Raw genomic sequence first — 21,038 nt, 5'->3', positions numbered from 1 at the left:
AATTATTTTTAAGTAAAAAAAAAGAGTCAAAATCTCATCATATTTTCCGTATTAAAATGGACAGGACCCCTAAATCAAAATAAGCAAGCAATAGTTTAAGTAAAAAAATATTACAAAAACAAAAAGAGAGAGAGAGAGAGAGAGAGAGAGAGAGGGAGAGAGAGAGAGGGAGGAAGAGAGAGCGTGAGGGAGAGAGAGAGAAAGAGAGAGTGAGAGAAAGAGAGAGGGGGAGAGATAATGTTAAAATTACTATTTTTTTTAACTACTATCCGCTCTGCACATGTATGCAGCACAAGTGGACACCTGTCTACTTTAAACAAACTCCCTCTCCCGTCCCCCAGCACAATAAGACTTGGCTAAAGTTTTCAAAATAGAGCAAAAAGAAGCGCAAAACTGTATCTACTCGAAAAATGCACTGAAACGAAGCTAGTTTACTTACAGCAGACATGTCCACGTCCCCTCGTGAATCTTCCGAGAGATTACGATCAGAAGATACGTCGGAGCTTGGCTCCACTCCATGTCCTGGGCTTCTAAATGGAACTGATAAATTTCTATCGCTGAGTTCATCTTCGACTTCATCTTCGGCAAGATCAATGATTTCCACGTCTAAAATAAATAAATTTAAATGACATATACAGATAACACGTAAAATTATGTAATTAAATACATATAATCAAACATGCATATCTGTGGCTCAGAAAATCTAATAAAGTACTTACATAGTCGTTTATGATACGTAGAAAAAAAATTGCCTAGTCGCGCAAAAGTATGGAATATAGTTCAATAAATTGCTTGCCAAAGTGAAAGATTCTGCTAATGCTAAAAAAACGAGACAGAGATACACTAGCCTGTTTAATAATATAACAAACGTGGGTCTCCCAGTTCAAATCGCTAAACTGAGGGTCATAATATTTTTTTTTACTGGGCTCTTCACTTGCAACGTCTTCGAGAATTGTTATTGCACTGCTCTTAACATTTCTTCTGCACCTTTTGAGCAAAGACATGTGATTAAATTGAAGTAAAGAGCATTTGCTCTTTACTTCAATGGTATTTGATGCATGCCTACTGTTGCAAGACTAATCATAAATTCTTAATTACTTTAAATTCTAATTGCATTAATTACTTTAATTATCTTTAATTAACTTTATAAATTTAAAAACAAGGGAAATTAGCAAAACTAAATTCCGTGCAAAACAAAATGCCGTTTTTTGGTTAAACCGATTATATTTTTTTTTTTTTTTAATTAACAAATACATTTAACTTTTAATTTTCGTTATAATGAAACCTATTGCGACGTTCTAGAACGACTGGGTCGATACGATTACCCATGAAAAAAAAAACACACATCCGTTATCTTTCTTATTTATACACAGTTACAAGCACAGGAATAATAAACAACCGACTAAAAAATACTAATATTGGTATAAAAATATCAGATATAAAAAAACGAAACTTTAAAGTACCAAGGATATTGATAATAAAAAATGAGTTTTTTACATTGTGGCAAATTACTGATTTTTTACACTTTAGCAACTAATTAGGATGTGGCAAATAATCAGGAATCAGGATACAATTTTCAATGAAAAAAAATCCACATTTGCTCTTGCAGTTTTGGTAAAAATCGGGCGCTAAATTAAAAAGATAAAAATGTGGGCGAAAAATCAGAAAAAAAGCTAAGAACATACAGCACCAAGCAACTTAAGAAAGCAAACCTATAACTGGGAATCGACAGATTTACAGACAAATATTCAAATTCGACTAATTGGTTTTGCGGATTTATTTCACAATTCAACGTTTACAAAAATGTGATACTGCCCCCCTAAAAGCTTCACACTCTTCAAAATGTCAAAATACTTGGTTTAATTTTAACTTTTTAGTTCTACAAGGATATACTCTAAAGTTTAGGCATTAATAAAAAAAAATGCTAAAAAAAATCATTTACAACATGATCAGATTTAATAAAGGAATTTTCGTGGCAGATTTGTCATTTCACAATAAAATAACAACATTATTGGCAGTTCGGAAGATATTACAAAAACATACTCAAATATTTGTTTTTAAGAACCTACTTTTATATATATATATAAATTAAAGCAACCCCCCCCCCCCCATTTATGCCCTTCCTCCCTCCCCTTAAAATTTCTGTCCTACTCGTAAAAACGTAACAAAACAGCATAAAAAAAATTTTTTGTTGTGATTCTTAATTTTTTTTTGTAACATACCCCCTCCCTCCTCTAAACTTAATCCTGAAAACGGCATTGATTATTTGACAAGGGAAAATAAAAAAAGTATACTTGCTAGGGCAGGTTGCAATGGCACATTAATAACTTTTATAACACAATTATTTCTGGGCAAAACATTATTTTTGGGTTTAGAGTAAAACGATCATTCCTATTCTTTCCATACTATATTTATTCCATACTAAAATAACTATATATTGGCAGTTCGGCAGATTAGTTTTAGTATTTTTAGTTTTAGTATTAAAAGATTTGGTTGAATCTTGACTTTTCAATATTCACAAGGATATACTTTAGGATATAAGTTAAGCATTCATATAGGAAATTTCATTCCCCATTAGCCATTAAATAAGAAGCTAAATTGAATAAGTCAATTCTAAAACTTACATTTAATTTTATCTGTGTCAAAGCGCATTAGACGAACACAAAAACAATTAAGTTTTTTCACCAGTAGGTAATTGTAGAATCAACAAACAACGAACCACACTTAGAAACAATAGTGAAATAGTTTCTTCTTTATTTTTCAAGATAGTGGAATTTTAACTCTAAATGAATATTTTAGCCCTATGTCAAAAGACAGTCCTCAGCACAACACAGGCCAAAATATTAAATATGAAAATATTAAAAATAAACTTATATTAAAGACTAATAATGTTTTATACGTTAATACAGCAATGAATCCTATTTCATAGATTGTGTAATAAATATAAAAAATTATTATTAATATTATAAATGTGTAAATTGTACACAAAATAATATGAAAAATCATACTATAAATAAAATAATTTCATAAATTATATACTTGACTTACAAATTGCCTCAGAAACGTTTAGTTCAGTTTTTGCCGTGTTTATGATATAAAATTTTCTAGTCGATTTAATTTTTTATTTCCTGATTTATGCTTTAAGAAGATAAAATTAGAAATAAAATTGATAATTAAATACTAATTGAAAATCAATTATTTTAAACTAGTCGTTATATTTGCTTAATTAAAAAGTAATTGTCAAATTTTGACAAAAAGGAAAGTAAAAGTGGAGAAAAGAAGAAAAAAATGCAATCGTTAGAATGCGTTAACATGCGAATTTGATTTATTTGTAGCAGGAGAGTGAACTGAGTCAAACGATGGATACTGGCCTTGATGAAGACTAATATTGCTGTTACTATTTCTACAACTGCTTCTAGACGGTGGTGATGAATAGCCATGGGCTTCATCTCGTTTCTATTCGGTGTGATGCACTCCTGCTTTTCGCTTTGAAGGATGCAGCTGTTCGTTGTTTATGGGCGTTAATTTCAAATTTTCACCTTTTTTCGAAGTTGATTTATTTGTAGCAAAAGAGTGAACTGAGTCAAACGATGGATACTGGCCTTGATGAAGGCTGCTATTGCTGTTACTATTTCTAATACTACTTCTAGACGGTGGTGATGAATAGCCAAGGGCTTCCTTTCGTTTCTCTTCGGTGTGTTGCAATGCCTTTCGCTTTGAAAGATACAATTTTTCATTGTTTGTGGGCATAAATTTCAAATTTTCACTTTTTTGCGAATTTGATTTATTTTTAGCAGGAGAGTGAACTGAGTCAAACAATGGATACTGTCCTTGATGAATGCTGCTATTGCAGTTACTATTTCTACTACTAGTCCTAGACGGTGGTGTTGAATGGCCATGGGCTTCAGTTCGTTTCTTTTCGTGGTGCTGCACTCCTGATTTTAGCTTTTAAGGATGCAGCTTTTCGTTTTTGATGGGAATAAATATAAAATTTTCAGATTGTTGAGAATTTGATTTATTTGTGGCAGGAGAGTGAACTGAGTCAAACGATGGAGTCTGACTACAACTGCTAGAACGATAGAAATATCTACAACTGCTTCTAGACGGTGGTGATGAATAGCCATGGGCTTCATTTCGTTTCTCTTCGTTGTGCTGCACTCCTGCTTTTCGCTTTGAAGAATTCAACTTTTCGTTGTCTATGTGAATAATTTTCAAATTTTCACATTTTTTCGAAGTTGATTTATTTGTAGCAAAAGAGTGAACTGAGACACACGATGGATACTGGCCTTGATGAAGGCTGATATTGCTTTTACTATTTCTAAGACTCCTTCTAGACGGTGGTGATGAATAGCCAAGGGCTTCATTTCGTTTCTTTTCGTTGTGCTGCAATCCTGCTTTTCGCTTTGAAGGATGCATCTTTTCGTTGTTTGTGGGCATAAGTTTCAAATTTTCACTTTTTTTCAATTTTGATTTATTTGTAGCAGGAGAGTGAACTGAGTCAAACGATGGATACTGGCCTTGACGAAGTCTGCTATTGCTGTTTCTATTTCTACTACTCCTTCTAGACTGTGGTGATGAATAGCCATGGGCTTCATTTCGTTTCTCTTCGTTTTGCTGCACTCCTGCTTTTCGCTTTGAAGGATACAACTTTTCATTGTTTGTGGGTATAAATTTCGAATTTCCACTTTTTGTGAATTTGATTTATTTGTAGCAAAAGAGTGAACCGAGTCAAACGATGGATACTGGCCTTGATGACGGCTGCTATTACTGCTATTGACGGCTGTCTCCGTAGGCCTGTCACGATATTTTTCAGTACTATTTTCAGAAACGTGAATTTTCCTTATTTCTATTTTCCTTTTCTTCTGTTCAGAAGCCAGGGGCATATCAAATTCCTCAGGATAAATTTGTTGATCCCATTTTATTCGGATTTTGTCAGTGTCAAATTTATAGGTCTCGTTAAACTTTGACCTCTGTATTTTCAACTGCACGTCAGGACTACTAGAACATGTCCCATATTTTTGTCGTTTACTGGAATGATTGTCTTCATTTTCTGCCACTTTGACTTCTTTGGCAGAACTGCCAACTAAAAAGTCTTCGTGATCAGAATGATGCTGATATTGTTTGTCTTGAGGCAAAATACCAAGAGAAGAGGTTTCTTCTTTATTTTTCAAGATAGTGGAATTTTAACTCTAAATGAATATTTTAGCCCAATGTCAAAAGACAGTCCTCAGCACAACACAGGCCAAAATATTAAATATGAAAATATTAAAAATAAACTTATATTAAAGACTAATAATGTTTTATACGTTAATACAGCAATGAATCTTATTTCATAGATTGTGTAATAAATATAAAAAATTATTATTAATATTATAAATGTGTAAATTGTATATAAAATAATATGAAAAATTATATTATAAATAAAATAATTTCATAAATTATATACTTGACTTACAAATTGCCTCAGAAACGTTTAGTTCAGTTTTTGCCGTGTTTATGATATAAAATTTTTAAGTCGATTTAATTTTTCATTTACTTATTTATGCTTTAATAAGATAAAATTAGAAAAAAAAGTGATAATTAAATACTACTTGAAACTCAAGTATTTGACACTAGTCGTTTTGTTTTCTTAATTAAAAATCAATTTTAAAATTTTTTAAAAAAGGAAAGTAAAAGTGGAGAAAAGAAGAAAAAAAAGCAATCGTTAGAATGATCGCAAACTTTTGCTTAGTAAGAACAAAAAAAGTAAAAAAAAGACTATTTCATTTATTAAGGCCAGTACATAAATGCGGCTAAATTAGCCGATACTCATACCACATTGTCCAACACCAAGGACAAACAGTGCCAACCGATACCAAACGGCAGCAAAATTAGGCCTACTCACAAATAAGTGGAAATTCCAATTAAAAGAAAATACGTGAGAGATTGGACCTAATCAGATACACAGAGATAAAGAACACTTACTATTTAAATGAATTATTTGAAAACTAATTTTTTACTACAGTTGTATAATACGTGTCATTTTTATTTTATTTTTTTAAGGGGGGCAATTTAAAAAGAAAGCAGAGCGAATTGGTGAGCTAGATGCAAGACAGGGGAAATCGAAAAAAAAAAATAAGGGAGGGCTCAAAACCTCCCTTGCGTGTTTGTCTGTCAGCGATGTTTTTTTGTACCATTTATCTATGACCAAAATTATTACTTTCCTACTTTCAATGAAAAATAGGCATTACCGCCCTATCAAAATTTACAGAAATTTTTGTTAGAATTATTTTTTCGAAGAACTGATAAAGCCGTGCGGGTTGGTCAAAGAGTTTGCAAACTGCATGGTGGACTTTCTTATCTTCCAATTTAGATGGTGTTTTTATTTACTTTAATATAATAATACCAGAAAACCGTGCTTCGTCTGGGCACTCGGCACAAGGCAGGCTTGTATATAGATATATTTCTCACAAAAGCCTCATGGGCCATGGATATTACAAATACGACAGACCGCATAAAAACATGATAAGTTCAAACACTTTTTAAAATAACACTACGATAGAAAACCCTTCCTATGTCTCATCCTCACACTCACAAAATTTCCCAAATTTTAATTTTTTTCGAATTATTTTTTTAGATTTCTTTAATTTCTTTTTTAGACATTTTTTTTTAGAATTATTTTTTCGAAGAAGTGATAAAACTGAACGGGCTGGTTAAAGAGTTTGCCAACTGCATGGCGACTTTCTTATCTTCAAATTTAGAATGTGTTTTATTTATTGTTTATATAATAATACCAGAAGCCCATGCTTCGTCAGGGCCCCGGCACTGGGCACATGGTAGGCTTGTATATATTTGATTCTCTAATTATACATTAGCATGATCATCGCGTTATTCTTTAGTTTTAAGTCATGAGGTCTCAAATCAGCAATTTCATCTGAATTAAATTCTTTCGTGAATTCAATTCCTCATTCCTGTTAATGCATCAAAGAATCGTCCATTTTATAGGATTTGTTTTCTCCTGGGACTTGTTGTGATTCTTACTGTTGCCTCTCTTCTAACTGCAGATTTCATTTACGATTCAGTATGATCATCTCTGGCGCTTTTATTATAACTGCTTATTTCTTTATCCGCTATTTTCATTTGGGATTTGACCCAATTCCTGTTGTCTCATGTCTTTTAGCCGTAGATCTCGCTGCGCTTTATTTTCGTGTATCATTACCTCAGACAATTTTCCATGCCTTTTTCGTTAGCTATTCGTATTCACTCAAAATCATGTCCAATTTCAAATGGCGATACAGATAAAAAAAAATCCCAGCTTTTCCCCAGTCGTGTTATTTTTTTTTTAATTTGGGTTTTTTTTAAATAATGAACAAACACGCAGGGTCCAATGTCAAATAAATGAAACATCTTTTTAGTTTCAAGTCACAGAGTGGCAAATCAGTAATTCCAGTTGAATTAAGAAATTCTTGCGAAAATTCAATTCCTCCTTCCTGTTTGTCCTTTACAGAGGCTAAAATGACATGTTCCTTATTCCATTGTAATTCTGTTATATCTCAATTATGCAATACTATAATTATCGTGTTATTCTTTAGTTTTAATTCACACTTTCGTTTACAATTCAATATGATTTTTGCTGCTTCTTGTTCCGTCCCTTTTTCTTAAGCTTTTCAGAGTCATTTGTCATCTTGTGTAACTTTGCACGTGTCATAGATACTAAAAATCAATTCCTCCTACCTGTTTATCCTTCAGAGACTCAAATACGCTAAACTAACATGTTCCTTCATTCCATTGTAATTTTGATTTGTCTTCTAGCCGCAGATTTCGTTGAGCAACATTTTCTCTTGCAATTCAATGTGATTTTCGCTGTTCGTTGTTTCAAATCTTTTTCTTAAGCTGTTCGGAGTCAATTATAATATTTTATATTGGTATTTTCTTAATATTTAATAAAAACTCTACACCCCCCGGGGGGGGGGGGAATTTACTTTTTGCTCTTTGAATGAATATAAATGTGACGCTACTCATATATTTTTTTCTGGCATAAATTCAATTCCCTTTTGCTGTTCATCCTAAACCGACGTGAAAATTACTTTATTTAATTCCAGAGTGGTTAAGAAATTTAGGCGTGAATTCATTCCCTCCCTCCTATGTATCTTTGGAGATGCTAAAATAACACTTCTTCATTCTAGAGTGAAAAATCAGAAATTTCAATTGGATTGAGTAATTCTGGCATGATTTTAATTCCTCGGTTCCTCCTTCCTATTTATCGTTCACAGAATCACACACGCTAAACTAACATGTTTTTTTCATTCCATGTAATGATTTGGTTGTGCAACATTTTCGTTTGCAATTCACTGTGATTTTTGCTGTTTCTATTCTCATGCTTTTTTCTTTAGATGTTCAGAGTAATTTGTTCTCTTGTGTAATTTTGCATGCACCCTAGATTCTAAAAACAATACGACCATCCCTGGGGAAAATATATAACTTTGCTCTTGAAGTGTATATAAATGTGACGTTACACACATAATTATATTTCTAAAATAAAGGCTCTAAACGACTTTTCTGAAACTCGTGACCTATTTAAATCATTTTTCAGGCCAAAAAATCCCAGGGTGACAATTTTAGTTGATAACCTTTCTTGTTTCCGAATTGTTGTTCATCTATAAGTTCAAGGATCGTCTCTTGAAGTCAATTAAATAAAAAAAAACACGTTTTTTAAACTGAAAGTAAGGAGCGACATTAAAACTTTAAACGAACAGAAATTATTCCGTATATGAAAGGGGCTGTCCCCTCCCCAACGCCTCGCTCTTTGCGCTAAAGTTTTTTATTGTTTTAAAAAATAAAGTTGTGAGACAGAGTTAAACTTTCGCGTAAAGGGCGCGGCGTTGGGGCGGGGACAGCACCTTTCATATACGGAATAATTTCTGTTCGTTTTACGTTTTACTGCCGCTCCTTACTTTCAGTTTAAAAAACCTGTTTTTTTTAATTTAATTTCTGATCGTTTTTTAGTTAATGTAGCTTTTATTTTTGCTCACCGTCTTTGAATAAGGAAACAAAATTTGCAAGAAAATTTTACTTTTCTTTTTCTAAATGGCTGTCTCTAAATTTGGTTCTGACGTAATTTACAAATTAACTTGCGCAACGAACTTCTATATTCGTATATTTTTCTTCTGGCAAAAAATACGTTGCAGATATAGTTGCAGATTTTTGCAGATATGAGCTTGAAACCTATGTAATAGGGTTTTCTGATACGCTGAATCTGACGATGGGATTTTCATTCAAATTCGTTCACTTGTAGAGGATCTTTCCTCCCTCTTTAAAAAATCAGGTAAATTTTCTCAGGATCGTAGCCTTTGATGAGTAATACTAAACTTAATAAAATTTATATATTTAGAATCAGCATTATAAGCCCAATCTTTTGATACATTTATTGGCATCAAAATTCCGTTTTTAAAAGTTTCGATTACTATTGAGCCGCATCGCTTTTTTTTACGTATATGTATGAGGGGGGTCTCCCCGTATTCAATAACACGCTCTTTATGTTAAAAGCTAAAAAAAAATTTTATTCACAAACCCATGAATCACACAGTCCGTTTAATTAGAATAGATAGCTCTTTTTAAATCAATAAAAAAAACTGTAGCTTACCGAGAGATGTATTGACTTCGGGGAGAACCCCCTCATATACGTAATAATTTCTGTTCGTTTTAAGTTCTAATGTTGCTTCTTACTTTCAATTGAAAAATTTTGTTTTTTTTAATTTAATTTCTGATCGTATTTAAATAATGCTTGGAAATCCGGCGCACCCTTCATAGAAATGTCCCTTACCCCAAAGAAAAATCCTCCACGGAAAGATTCTCCCGAGTAACCCCCTCCTCCAGTCCCCCCTCCCACCAGAAAAAATTCCTTCCTGAAAATGTCTGTATACTTCCCAATAACCAATACAATATGTAAGCAATGGGGAAAGTTCATATCTTGCAGCCCTTCCCCTGGGAACTGTGGGGGATTAACTCATCCTAAAAGACATATTTATTAGATTTTCAACTATGCTGAACAAAATGGCAATCTAAAAATTTTAAGTAGTTGACTGAGAAAAAAATGAGAGTGGGAGGGGGGCTAGTTGCGCTTCTTTTTTTGGATGGTACGAATCGTGATCTTTCTTAGAACAAAAAAGCCAAATTTCTACTATTTTTCAAATAGGAGCGTGAAATTTCTTTCATAGGGTTCTCTGATAAGCTGAATGAGATGATGTAATTTTCGTTTGAGTTATTTAAAAATACAAAATTCAACATTTTTGTAGATAGGAGTTTGAAGCTTCTTTAATACTGTTCGTTGATAAGCTGAATCTGATGGTGTGAATTTCGTTAAAGTTAATTAAAAAATTTGCAATTAAAACAAAATTTTATTGTTAAAAAAAAATTGAGTTGTGAGAAAGTCAAACTTTAGAGTAAAGAGCGAGGCGTTGAGGAGTGGACATCCCCTTTCAAATACGGAATAATTTCTGTTCATTTTAAGTTTTAACATCATTCCTTAATTTCAGTTAAAAAAAACTTGTTTTTTTTATTTCATTTGTGAATGTTTTTTTAATTAATGCAGGTGCTGATTTTTGCTCATCGTGCATGAATAATTAAAACGAAATTTGCATGTTAATTTTACTTTTATTTGGTTAAATGGCTTTCTCGAAACTTGTTGAATTTTATCTACGAACGTTTTATTAGTAATAAATATACGTAAATTACGAATTAACTTACGTAACGAACTTCTATATTCATATATTTTTATTACGTCTATTAGAGGGTTTTCCCCCTAGTCAATACCTTGTTCTTTACTCTAAAGTTCAAACTTTGGTCCAATTCTTTAAAAATGATCCGTTAATCACAAAGGCCGTTAATTAGAATAAATAGCTCTTATGAAAGTACTAAACAATCTTTGGCTTAAAGAGGCATTGACTAGAAGGTGAACCCAATCATATAGCTAATATTTTTTTTTCGTTTTAAGTTTTGATGTTGCTCCTTACTTTCAGTTGAAAAACTTATTTTTTTACATTTAATTTCTGATTTTTTTATGAAATAATGATGGTAAATCTGGCGCCCCCTTCATGGCAATGTCCCTTCCCCCCCGAAACCTTCTGTCGTGTAAATATCCTCCCATATAACCCCCGACCTACCCCACCCCCCACTACCAGAAAAAATTCCCCCTGAAAACGTCTGTATACTTCCCAATAACCAATACTATATGTTAACATTGGGTAAAGTTCATAACTTTCAGCCCTCCCCCTGGGGGCCCCTCGAGGGATTAAGTCATACTAAAAGACATAGTTATAATATTTTCGACCATGCTGAACACAATGGCTATCGCAAAATTCTGATCAACTTTGGGAAAAAAATGAGCGTGGGAGGGGGCCTAGTTGCCCTCCATTTTTTTTGGTCGCTCAAAAAAGGCACTAGAACTTTTAATTGCAGTTCCAATGAGCCCTCCCACGATATTCTAGGACCCCTGGGTCGATACGATCACCCCTGGAAAACAAAAACACACAAAAAAAACAAATAAACACGCTTCCGTGATCTTTCTTCTGGCAAAAAATGGAAAATTCCACATTTTTGTAGATAGGAGCTTGAAACCTCTACAGTAGGGTTCTCTGATACGCTGAATATGATGGTGTGATTTTCATTAAGGTTCTATAGCTTTTAGAGGGTCTTCCCCTTTTTTCAAAAATCAGCCAAATTTTCTCAGGCGCGTAACTTTTGATAGGTTAGATTAAACTTGATGAAACGTATATATTTGAAATCAGAATTAAAATTTGATTCTTTTGATGTATCTTTTGGTATAAAAATTCCGTTTTTTAGAGTTTCGGTTACCATTAAGCTGGGTCGCTCCTTACTTACAGTTCGTTACCACGAACTGTTTGATCTGCTGCGAAGCTCTTATACAGTTTAGAGAATATCGATGTTAAGAAAACTGGTGGGAATCCATAGAAATCCAAAATATTTTCATTTTATGTATATTTCTTCTGTATGTATGTATAAATATTTGATAAAGGTTTTGATAGTTTATCAGGAAATGCTTTTACTAAATCAATCGGAATATCAAAGGAGGCATATTCAAGTTCTCCTTGTTTTTTTCATTCCATGGATTTCGTTGTGCAACATTTTCGTTTGCAATTCAATGTGATTTTTGCTGTTTCTATTTTCATACCTTTTTCTTTAGCTGTTCAGAGTAATTTGTCCTCTTGTGTAATTGTGCGTGCATCCTAGATTCTAACAACAATACGACCACCCCTAGTGGAAAAGTATGTAATTTTGCTCTTGAAGCGTACATAAATGTGATGTTGCACACACAATTATTTTTCCAAGATTAAGGCTCTAAACGACTTTTCTGAAACTCGTGACCTATTCAAATCATTTTTTCAGGCCAGAAAATCCCAGGTATACAATTTTCAAAAGAACAATAATATGGAGCTGTTTACAAGAAAAAAATTATAAATACATATACATACATACATGCATACACAGTTGCTCGTTTAAAGAGAGTAAATAGATCAATGATTTTGTTTTAGTTGCTATTTTGTTGTTATTAATCATATTATCAGTTGCTATATTGTTGCTATTGTCAGATATTTTTGTAGTATTTTGGTGTAGTTTTGCTAAATAACTAACTAAATAACTAAAAATAACTAAATATAACTAAAATAACTAAAAAAAAGTACTAAATAACTCTTCTTGTATCAGAATTGATTAGGAATATCCTAAAGGAGTCTTACATTGAAGAAGAGGATCAAGAACATCTTTAACTATCTCGATTTGAAATTTTAGTTTATCAGAAGAAAACTAGATGAAATAAGTGACTATACTGTATTTACAGCAAATCCCCTATCAGACACCAAGTCAATTTTTTTACAAGAAAATATCATATCTAATTTGTATGCAAATTGTCCAACTTTGCAAAATTCTGTGCTAAACAGCAAAAACTTTTTTTTGCTTTCATTGACATATATTACAAATATTTTAAATAAATCTACCTACTGCCACAGTAAGTCCAGGAGATATTGATTTTAAAGAGCTCGACATCAGCTGTAAATCCTCACAAGAGAGTATACAACGCAAATTTTTTAAGCCTGTCATCCGACATTTAAACAGAATGTACATCAAAGTTTTTGGACAAGAACTCACATATCATTTAGCTGTTCTTCATAAAATAAGCCGTAGATTTAAGTTTACTCGTTGTATGGAACATTTGGCAGAAATTGTTCTAACCTTTATTGGCAACAGGAACTGCAGAATTATAACTGCTCAAGAATGGTTCTAAATTACACTTACTGGCTTCTCCCAGGCTTTCATCTGGATTTGGAGCCAATTGGGGTCCGACGATAACCGAAACTCGACCTTGAATCCACGCGTCACTTGAATTGCCAGTATAAGGAGCTAAAGCACATGTCGTTCCATTTTCTTCGATTTCTGTTGGAGTAGGCGTCATTTCATCGAAAAAGATGTCTGCCGGTGGCCGGAATCCACTGCCGGTGGCCAAAGGTGCATCATCACCCTCCAAAAAATGCAAGATGTCTGCCAGAATCTCGACCATGTGTGGCTATAAGAAACAATAAGTATGACTATGTTCAGAGACCATTTTAAGGGCTAGTTTAATATATTTTCTTGGTACACCCACGTTTCAGTATTCATAAACGGTACTTGAAAGATGGCACACTTTGCTTTCGCAACTGGCTCTACTTATTGCATTGTAGAATGCTTTCAAAAAAAGATTGGTCAAACTTTACCCTGAAGAGCTGGGGTTCACGGAGGAGGCACCCACTCTCATATAGCATTATTTCTACTAGTTCCAAGTTTTAGAGTCGCGTGTTAACTTTATTTTTGTAACCAAACCATGTTTTTATCCGGCGAAAAATCTCCATTGATACGCATTTCATACATAATCACTTGATGATCCGAAAGGGGAAAAAAATGATCGAAAATTCCCCCCCCCCCTCTACGGAAAATTCCCCTACCTTCAACATTTAGCAGCCACATATAAATTAAACATGTTTAATTATAACTGTCGATAATATGTATTAAGTTGTAACAAAATTACCCTAGATATTAATTTTTAATTAAATTTAATAATTAGTTTTAATTTAAAAAAAAAAAGAGTCAAAAGCTCATCATATTTTCCGTATTAAAATGGCCAGGACCCCTAAATCAAACTAAGAAAGCAATATTTTAATTAAACACATATTAAAATAAACAAAAAGAAAAAGAGAGAGACTGAGAGAGAGAGAGATAGGGAGAGGGCGCTAGAGAGCGAGATAGAGCTGGAGAGATGGGAAGGGCGAGGGGGAGTGGAAGAGAGAGAGAGAGAGAGAGAGATAGAAAGAGAGCGAGAGAAAGAGAGAGGGGGAGAGATAATGTTAAAATTACTATTTTTTTTAACTACTATCCGCTCTGCACATGTATGCAGCACAAGTGGACACCTGTCTACTTTAAACAAACTCCCTCTCCCGTCCCCCAGCACAATAATAATGGGCTAAAGTTTTCAAAATAGAGCAAAAAGAAGCGCAAAACTGTATCTACTCGAAAAATGCACTGAAATGAAGCTAGTTTACTTACAGCAGACATGTCCACGTCCCCTCGTGAATCTTCCGAGAGATTACGATCAGAAGATACGTCGGAGCTCGGCTCCATTCCTTTTCCTTGGATTCTAAATGTAACTGATAATTTTCTATCGTTGAGTTCATCTTCGACTTCATCTTCGACAATATCAATGAGTACCACTTATTAAATAAATAAAATTACAAGACATATACAGATAACACGTAAAATTGTGTAATTAAATATATATATAATCAAACATGCAAATCTGTGGCTTAGAAAATCTAAGAAAGTACTTAATGGTCGTTTCTGATACGTAGAAAAAAAATTGCCTAGTCGCGCAAAAGTATGGAATATAGTTCAATAAATTGCTTGCCAAAGTGAAAGATTCTGCTAATGCTAAAAAAACGAGACAGAGATACACTAGCCTGTTTAATAATATAACAAACGTGGGTCTCCCAGTTCAAATCGCTAAACTGAGGGTCATAATATTTTTTTTTACTGGGCTCTTCACTTGCAACGTCTTCGAGAATTGTTATTGCACTGCTCTTAACATTTCTTCTGCACCTTTTGAGCAAAGACATGTGATTAAATTGAAGTAAAGAGCATTTGCTCTTTACTTCAATGGTATTTGATGCATGCCTACTGTTGCAAGACTAATCATAAATTCTTAATTACTTTAAATTCTAATTGCATTAATTACTTTAATTATCTTTAATTAACTTTATAAATTCAAAAAAAAGGGAAATTATCAAAACAAAATTCCGCTCGAAACAAAATGCTGTTTTTTTTTTAAATCGTTTATATTTTTTTTTTTTTTTTTTAATTAACAAATAAATTTAAATTTTAATTAACGTAATAATGAACCCTATTGCGACATTCTAGGACCACTGGGTCGATACGATTACCCCTGAAAAAAAAACACACATCCGTGATCTTTCTTCTGTATACACAGTTACAAGCACAGGACTAAGTAACCAACGCTTAAAAAAGACTAAAGTTTTGGTAAAAATCGGGCGCTAAATTAAAAAGATAAAAATGTGGGCGAAAAATCAGAAAAAAAGCTAAGAACATACAGCACCAAGCAACTTAAGAAAGTAAACCTATAACTGGGAATCGACAGATTTACAGAAAAATATTCAAATTCTACTAATTGGTTTTGCGGATTTATTTCACAATTCAACGTTTACAAAAATGTGATACTGCCCCCCTAAAAGCTTCACACTCTTCAAAATGTCAAAAGACTTGGTTGAATTTTAACTTTTTAGTTCTAAAATGATATACTCTAAAGTTTAGGCATTAATAAAAAAAAATGCTAAAAAAAATCATTTACAACATGATCAGATTTTATAAAGGAATTTTCGTGGCAGATTTGTCATTCCACAATAAAATAACAACATTATTGGCAGTTCGGAATATATTACAAAAATATACTAAAATATTTTTTTTTAAGAACCTACTTTTATATATATATAAATTAAAGCAACCCCCCCCCCCATTTATGCCCTTCCTCCCTCCCCTTAAATTTTCTGTCCTACTCGTAAAAACGTAACAAAACAGCATATAAAAAAATTTTTGTTGTGATTCTTAATTTTTTTTTGTAACATACCCCCTCCCTCCTCTAAACTTAATCCTGAAAACGGCATTGATTATTTGACAAGGGAAAATAAAAAAAGTATACTTGCTAGGGCAGGTTGCAATGGCACATTAATAACTTTTATAACACCATTATTTCTGGGCAAAACATTATTTTTGGGTTTAGAGTAAAACGATCATTCCTATTCTTTCCATACTAAATTTATTCCATACTAAAATAACTATATATTGGCAGTTCGGCAGATTAGTTTTAGTATTTTTAGTTTTAGTATCAAAAGATTTGGTTGAATATTGACTTTTCAATATTCACAATGATCTACTTTAGTATATAATTTAAGCATTCATATAGGAAATTTTATTCCGCATTAGCCATTAAATAAGAAGCTAAATTGAATAAGTCAATTCTAAAACTTACATTTAACTTTATCTGTGTCAAAGCGCATTAGACGAACACAAAAAACAATTAGGTTTTTTCCCCAGTAGGTGATTGGAGAATCCACAAACAACGAACCACACTTAGAAACAATAGGAAAATAGTTTCTTCTTTATTTTTCAAGATAGTGGAATTTTAACTCTAAATGAATATTTTAGCCCTATGTCAAAAGACAGTCCTCAGCACAACACAGGCCAAAATATTAAATATGAAAATATTAAAAATAAACTTATATTAAAGACTAATAATGTTTTATACGTTAATACAGCAATGAATCCTATTTCATAGATTGTGTAATAAATATAAAAAATTATTATTAATATTATAAATATGTAAATTGTATATAAAATAATATGAAAAATTATACTATAAATAAAATAATTTCATAAATTATATACTTGACTTACAACTTGCCTCAGAAACGTTTAGTTCAGTTTTTGCCGTGTTTATGATATAAAATTTTCTAGTCGATTTAATTTTTTATTTCCTGATTTATGCTTTAAGAAGATAAAATTAGAAAAAAAAGTGATAATTAAATACTAATTGAAACTCAAGTATTTGACACTAGTCGTTTTATTTGCTTAAATAAAAATTAATTGTCAAATTTTGACAAAAAGGAAAGTAAAAGTGGAGAAAATAAGACAATAATGCAATCGTTAGAATGATCGAAAACTTTTGCTGAGTAATAACAAAAAAAGTAAAAAAAAAGACTATTTCATTTATTAAGGCCAGTACATACATGCGGCTAAATTAGCCGATACTCATACCACATTGTCCAACACCAAGGACAAACAGTGCCAACCGATACCAAACGGCAGCAAAATTAGGCCTACTCACAAATAAGTGGAAATTCCAATTAAAAGAAAATACGTGATAGATTGGACCTAATCAGATAAACAGAGATAAAGAACACTTACTATTTAAATGAATTATTTGAAAACTAATTTTTACTACAGTTGTATAATACGTGTCATTTTTATTTTATTTTTTTAAGGGGGGCAACTTAAAAAGAAAGCAGAGCGAATTGGTGAGCTAGATGCAAGACAGGGGAAATCGAAAAAAAAATAAGGGAGGGCTCAAAACCTCCCTTGCGTGTTTGTCTGTCAGCGATGTTTTTTTGTACCATTTATCTATGACCAAAATTATTACTTTCCTACTTTCAATGAAAAATAGGCATTACCGCCCTATCAAAATTTACAGAAATTTTTGTTAGAATTATTTTTTCGAAGAACTGATAAAGCCGTGCGGGCTGGTAAAAGAGCTTGCCAACTGCATGGTGGACTTTCTTATCTTCCAATTTAGATGGTGTTTTTATTTACTTTAATATAATAATACCAGAAAACCGTGCTTCGTCTGGGCACTCGGCACAAGGCAGGCTTGTATATAGATATATTTCTCACAAAAGCCTCATGGGCCATGGATATTACAAATACGACAGACCACATAAAACATGATAAGTTCAAACACTTTTTAGATAGCTCTTTTGAAAGCACTAAAAAAAACTGTAGCGTAAAGAGCGAGGTATTGACTTCGGGGAGAACCCCCTCATAAACGTAATAATTTCTGTTCGTTTTAAGTTCTAATGTTGCTTCTTACTTTCAGTTGAAAAATTTTGTTTTTTTTTAAATTTAATTTCTGATCGTTTTTTAAATAATGCTTGGAAATCCGGCGCACCCTTCATATAAATGTCCCTTACCCCAAATAAAAATCCTCCACGGAACGATTCTCCCGAGTACCCCCCTCCTCCAGTCCCCCCTCTCACCAGAAGAAATTCCGGCCTGAAAAGGTCTGTATACGTCACAATAACCAATACAAGCTGTAAGCAATGGGGAAAGTTCATATATTGCAGCCCTTCCCCTGGGAACTGTGGGGGATTAACTCATCCTAAAAGACATTTTTATTAGATTTTCGACTATGCTGAACAAAATGGCTATCTCAAAATTTAAATTGGGTGACTGAGAAAAAAATGAGCGTGGGAGGGGGCCTAGTTGACCTCCATTTTTTGGAGGGCACGCATCGTGATCTTTCTTCGACCAAAAAATGCAAATTTCCACCTTTTTGCAGATAGGAGCGTGAAACTTCTTTAATAGGGTTCTCTGATAAGCTGAATTAGATGGTGTAATTTTCGTTAGTTAATTAAAAATGCAAAATTCCATATTTTTGTAGATAGGAGTTTAAAGTTTCTTTTATACTATTCTTTGACAACCTGCATCTGATGGTGTGAATTTCGTTAAAGTTAATCTAAAATATTAGCAGTTAAAACACAATATTTAGGTTTAGAATAATTTTAGCTGTTAAATAGTCAAACTTCAGCGTAAACAGTGAGACGTTGAGGGGGGGACAGCCACTTTCATATATGGAATAGTTTCTGTTTGTTTTAAGTTTTAACGTCGTTCCTTACTTTCAATTAAAAAAAACTTGTTTTTTTTATTTCATTTGTGAACGTTTTTGAATTAATGCAGGTGTTGATTTTTGCTCACCCTGCATGAATAATTAAAAAGAAATTTGCATATTAATTTTACTTTTATTTGGTTAAATGGCTTTCTCGAAACTTGTTGAATTTTATTTACCAACGTTTTTATTAGTAATAAATATACGTAACTTACGAATTAACTTACGTAACGAACTTCTATATTCATATATTTTTAAGACGTCTATTAGAGGGTTTGCCCCCTAGTCAATACCTTGCTCTTTAAGCTAAAGTTCGAATTTTGTTCCAATTCTTTAAAAATGATCCCTTAATCACAAAGGCCGTTAATTAGAATAAATAGTTCTTATGAAAGTACTAAAAAATCTTTGGCTTAAAGAGGCATTGACTAGAAGGTGAACCCAATCATATAGCTAATATTTTTTTTTTCGTTTTAAGTTTTGATGTTGCTCCTTACTTTCAGTTGAAAAACTTGTTTTTTTACATTTAATTTATGATTTTTTTTTCAAAATAATTATGGTAAATCCGGCGCCCCCTTCATGGCCCTGTCCCGTCCCCAATGACAACTTCCTTCATGAAAATATCCTCCCATATAACCCCCGCCCCACCTCCCCCCCCCACGCCTAGCAAAAATTCCCCCTGAAAACGGCTGTATACTTCCCAATAACCAATACTATATGTTAGCATTGGGTAAAGTTCATAACTTTCAGCCCTCCCCCTGGGGGCCCCTCGAGGGATTAAGTCATACTAAAAGACATAGTTATAATATTTTCGACCATGCTGAACAAAATGGCTATCTCAAAATTCTGATCAGGTGACTTTGGGAAAAAAATGAGCGTGGGAGGGGGCCTAGTTGCCCTCCATTTTTTTTGATCGCTTAAAAAAGGCACTAGAACTTTTAATTTCCGTTCCAATGAGCCCTCCCACGATATTCTAGGACCACTGGGTCGATACGATCACCCCTGGAAAACAAAAACAAACAAAAAAAAACAAATAAACACGCATCCGTGATCTTTCTTCTGGCAAAAAATGGAAAATTCCACATTTCTGTAGATAGGAGCTTGAAACCACTATAATAGGGTTCTCTGATACGCTGAATATGATGGTGTGATTTTCATTAAGGTTCTATAGCTTTTAGGGGGTCTTCCCTCTTTTTTCAAAAATCAGCCAAATTTTCTCAGGCGCGTAACTTTTGATAGGTTAGATTAAACTTGATGAAACGTATATATTTGAAATCAGAATTAAAATTTGATTCTTTTGATGTATCTTTTGGTATAAAAAATTCCGTGTTTTTAGAGTTTCGGTTACCATTAAGCTGGGTCGCTCCTTACTTACAGTTCGTTACCACGAACTGTTTGATCTGCTGCGAAGCTCTTATACAGTTTAGAGAATATCGATGTTAAGAAAACTGGTGGGAATCCATAGAAATCCAAAATATTTTCATTTTATGTATATTTCTTCTGTATGTATGTATAAATATTTGATAAAGGTTTTGATAGTTTATCAGGAAATGCTTTTACTAAATCAATCGGAATATCAAAGGAGGCATATTCAAGTTCTCCTTGTTTTTTTCATTACATGGATTTCGTTGTGCAACATTTTCGTTGGCAATTCAATGTGATTTTTGCTGTTTCTATTTCCATACCTTTTTCTTTAGCTGTTCAGAGTAATTTGTCATCTTGTGTAATTGTGCGTGCATCCTATATTCTAACAACAATACGACCACCCCTAGGGGAAAAGTATGTAATTTTGCTCTTGAAGTGTACATAAATGTGATGTTGCACACACAATTATTTTTCCAAGATTAAGGCTCTAAACGACTTTTCTGAAACTCTTGACCTATTCAAATCATTTTTTCAGGCCAGAAAATCCCAGGTGTACAATTTTCAAAAGAACAATAATATGGAGCTGTTTACAAGAAAAAAATTATATAAATACATATACATACATACATGCATACACAGTTGCTCATTTAAAGACAGTAAATTGATCAATGATTTTTGTTTTAGTTGCTATTTTGTTGTTATT

General features: G+C 32.8%; 1 protein-coding gene across 1 annotated transcript in view; it reads right to left on the bottom strand.

The window, feature by feature from the left end:
- The window catches only part of LOC148939046 (uncharacterized), a 49,437-nt gene that overhangs the window by 14,455 nt on the left and 13,944 nt on the right, over nt 1-21,038 (bottom strand). The window contains 4 exon segments of the mRNA XM_089107349.1: nt 440-606; nt 3,372-4,688; nt 13,228-13,558; nt 14,572-14,735. Of these exon segments, the coding sequence (XP_088963475.1) occupies nt 440-606; nt 3,372-4,688; nt 13,228-13,558; nt 14,572-14,735 (1,979 nt within the window).

Source organism: Artemia sp. Qi Xiang Cuo, unplaced genomic scaffold (assembly GCF_049724085.1).
Source record: "Artemia sp. Qi Xiang Cuo unplaced genomic scaffold, ASM4972408v1 HiC_scaffold_22, whole genome shotgun sequence".
In the NCBI taxonomy this organism is placed as follows: domain Eukaryota; kingdom Metazoa; phylum Arthropoda; class Branchiopoda; order Anostraca; family Artemiidae; genus Artemia; species Artemia sp. Qi Xiang Cuo.
The sequence above is the reverse complement of the archived record's forward strand: the minus strand, read 5'-3'. Positions and strand labels throughout refer to the sequence as shown.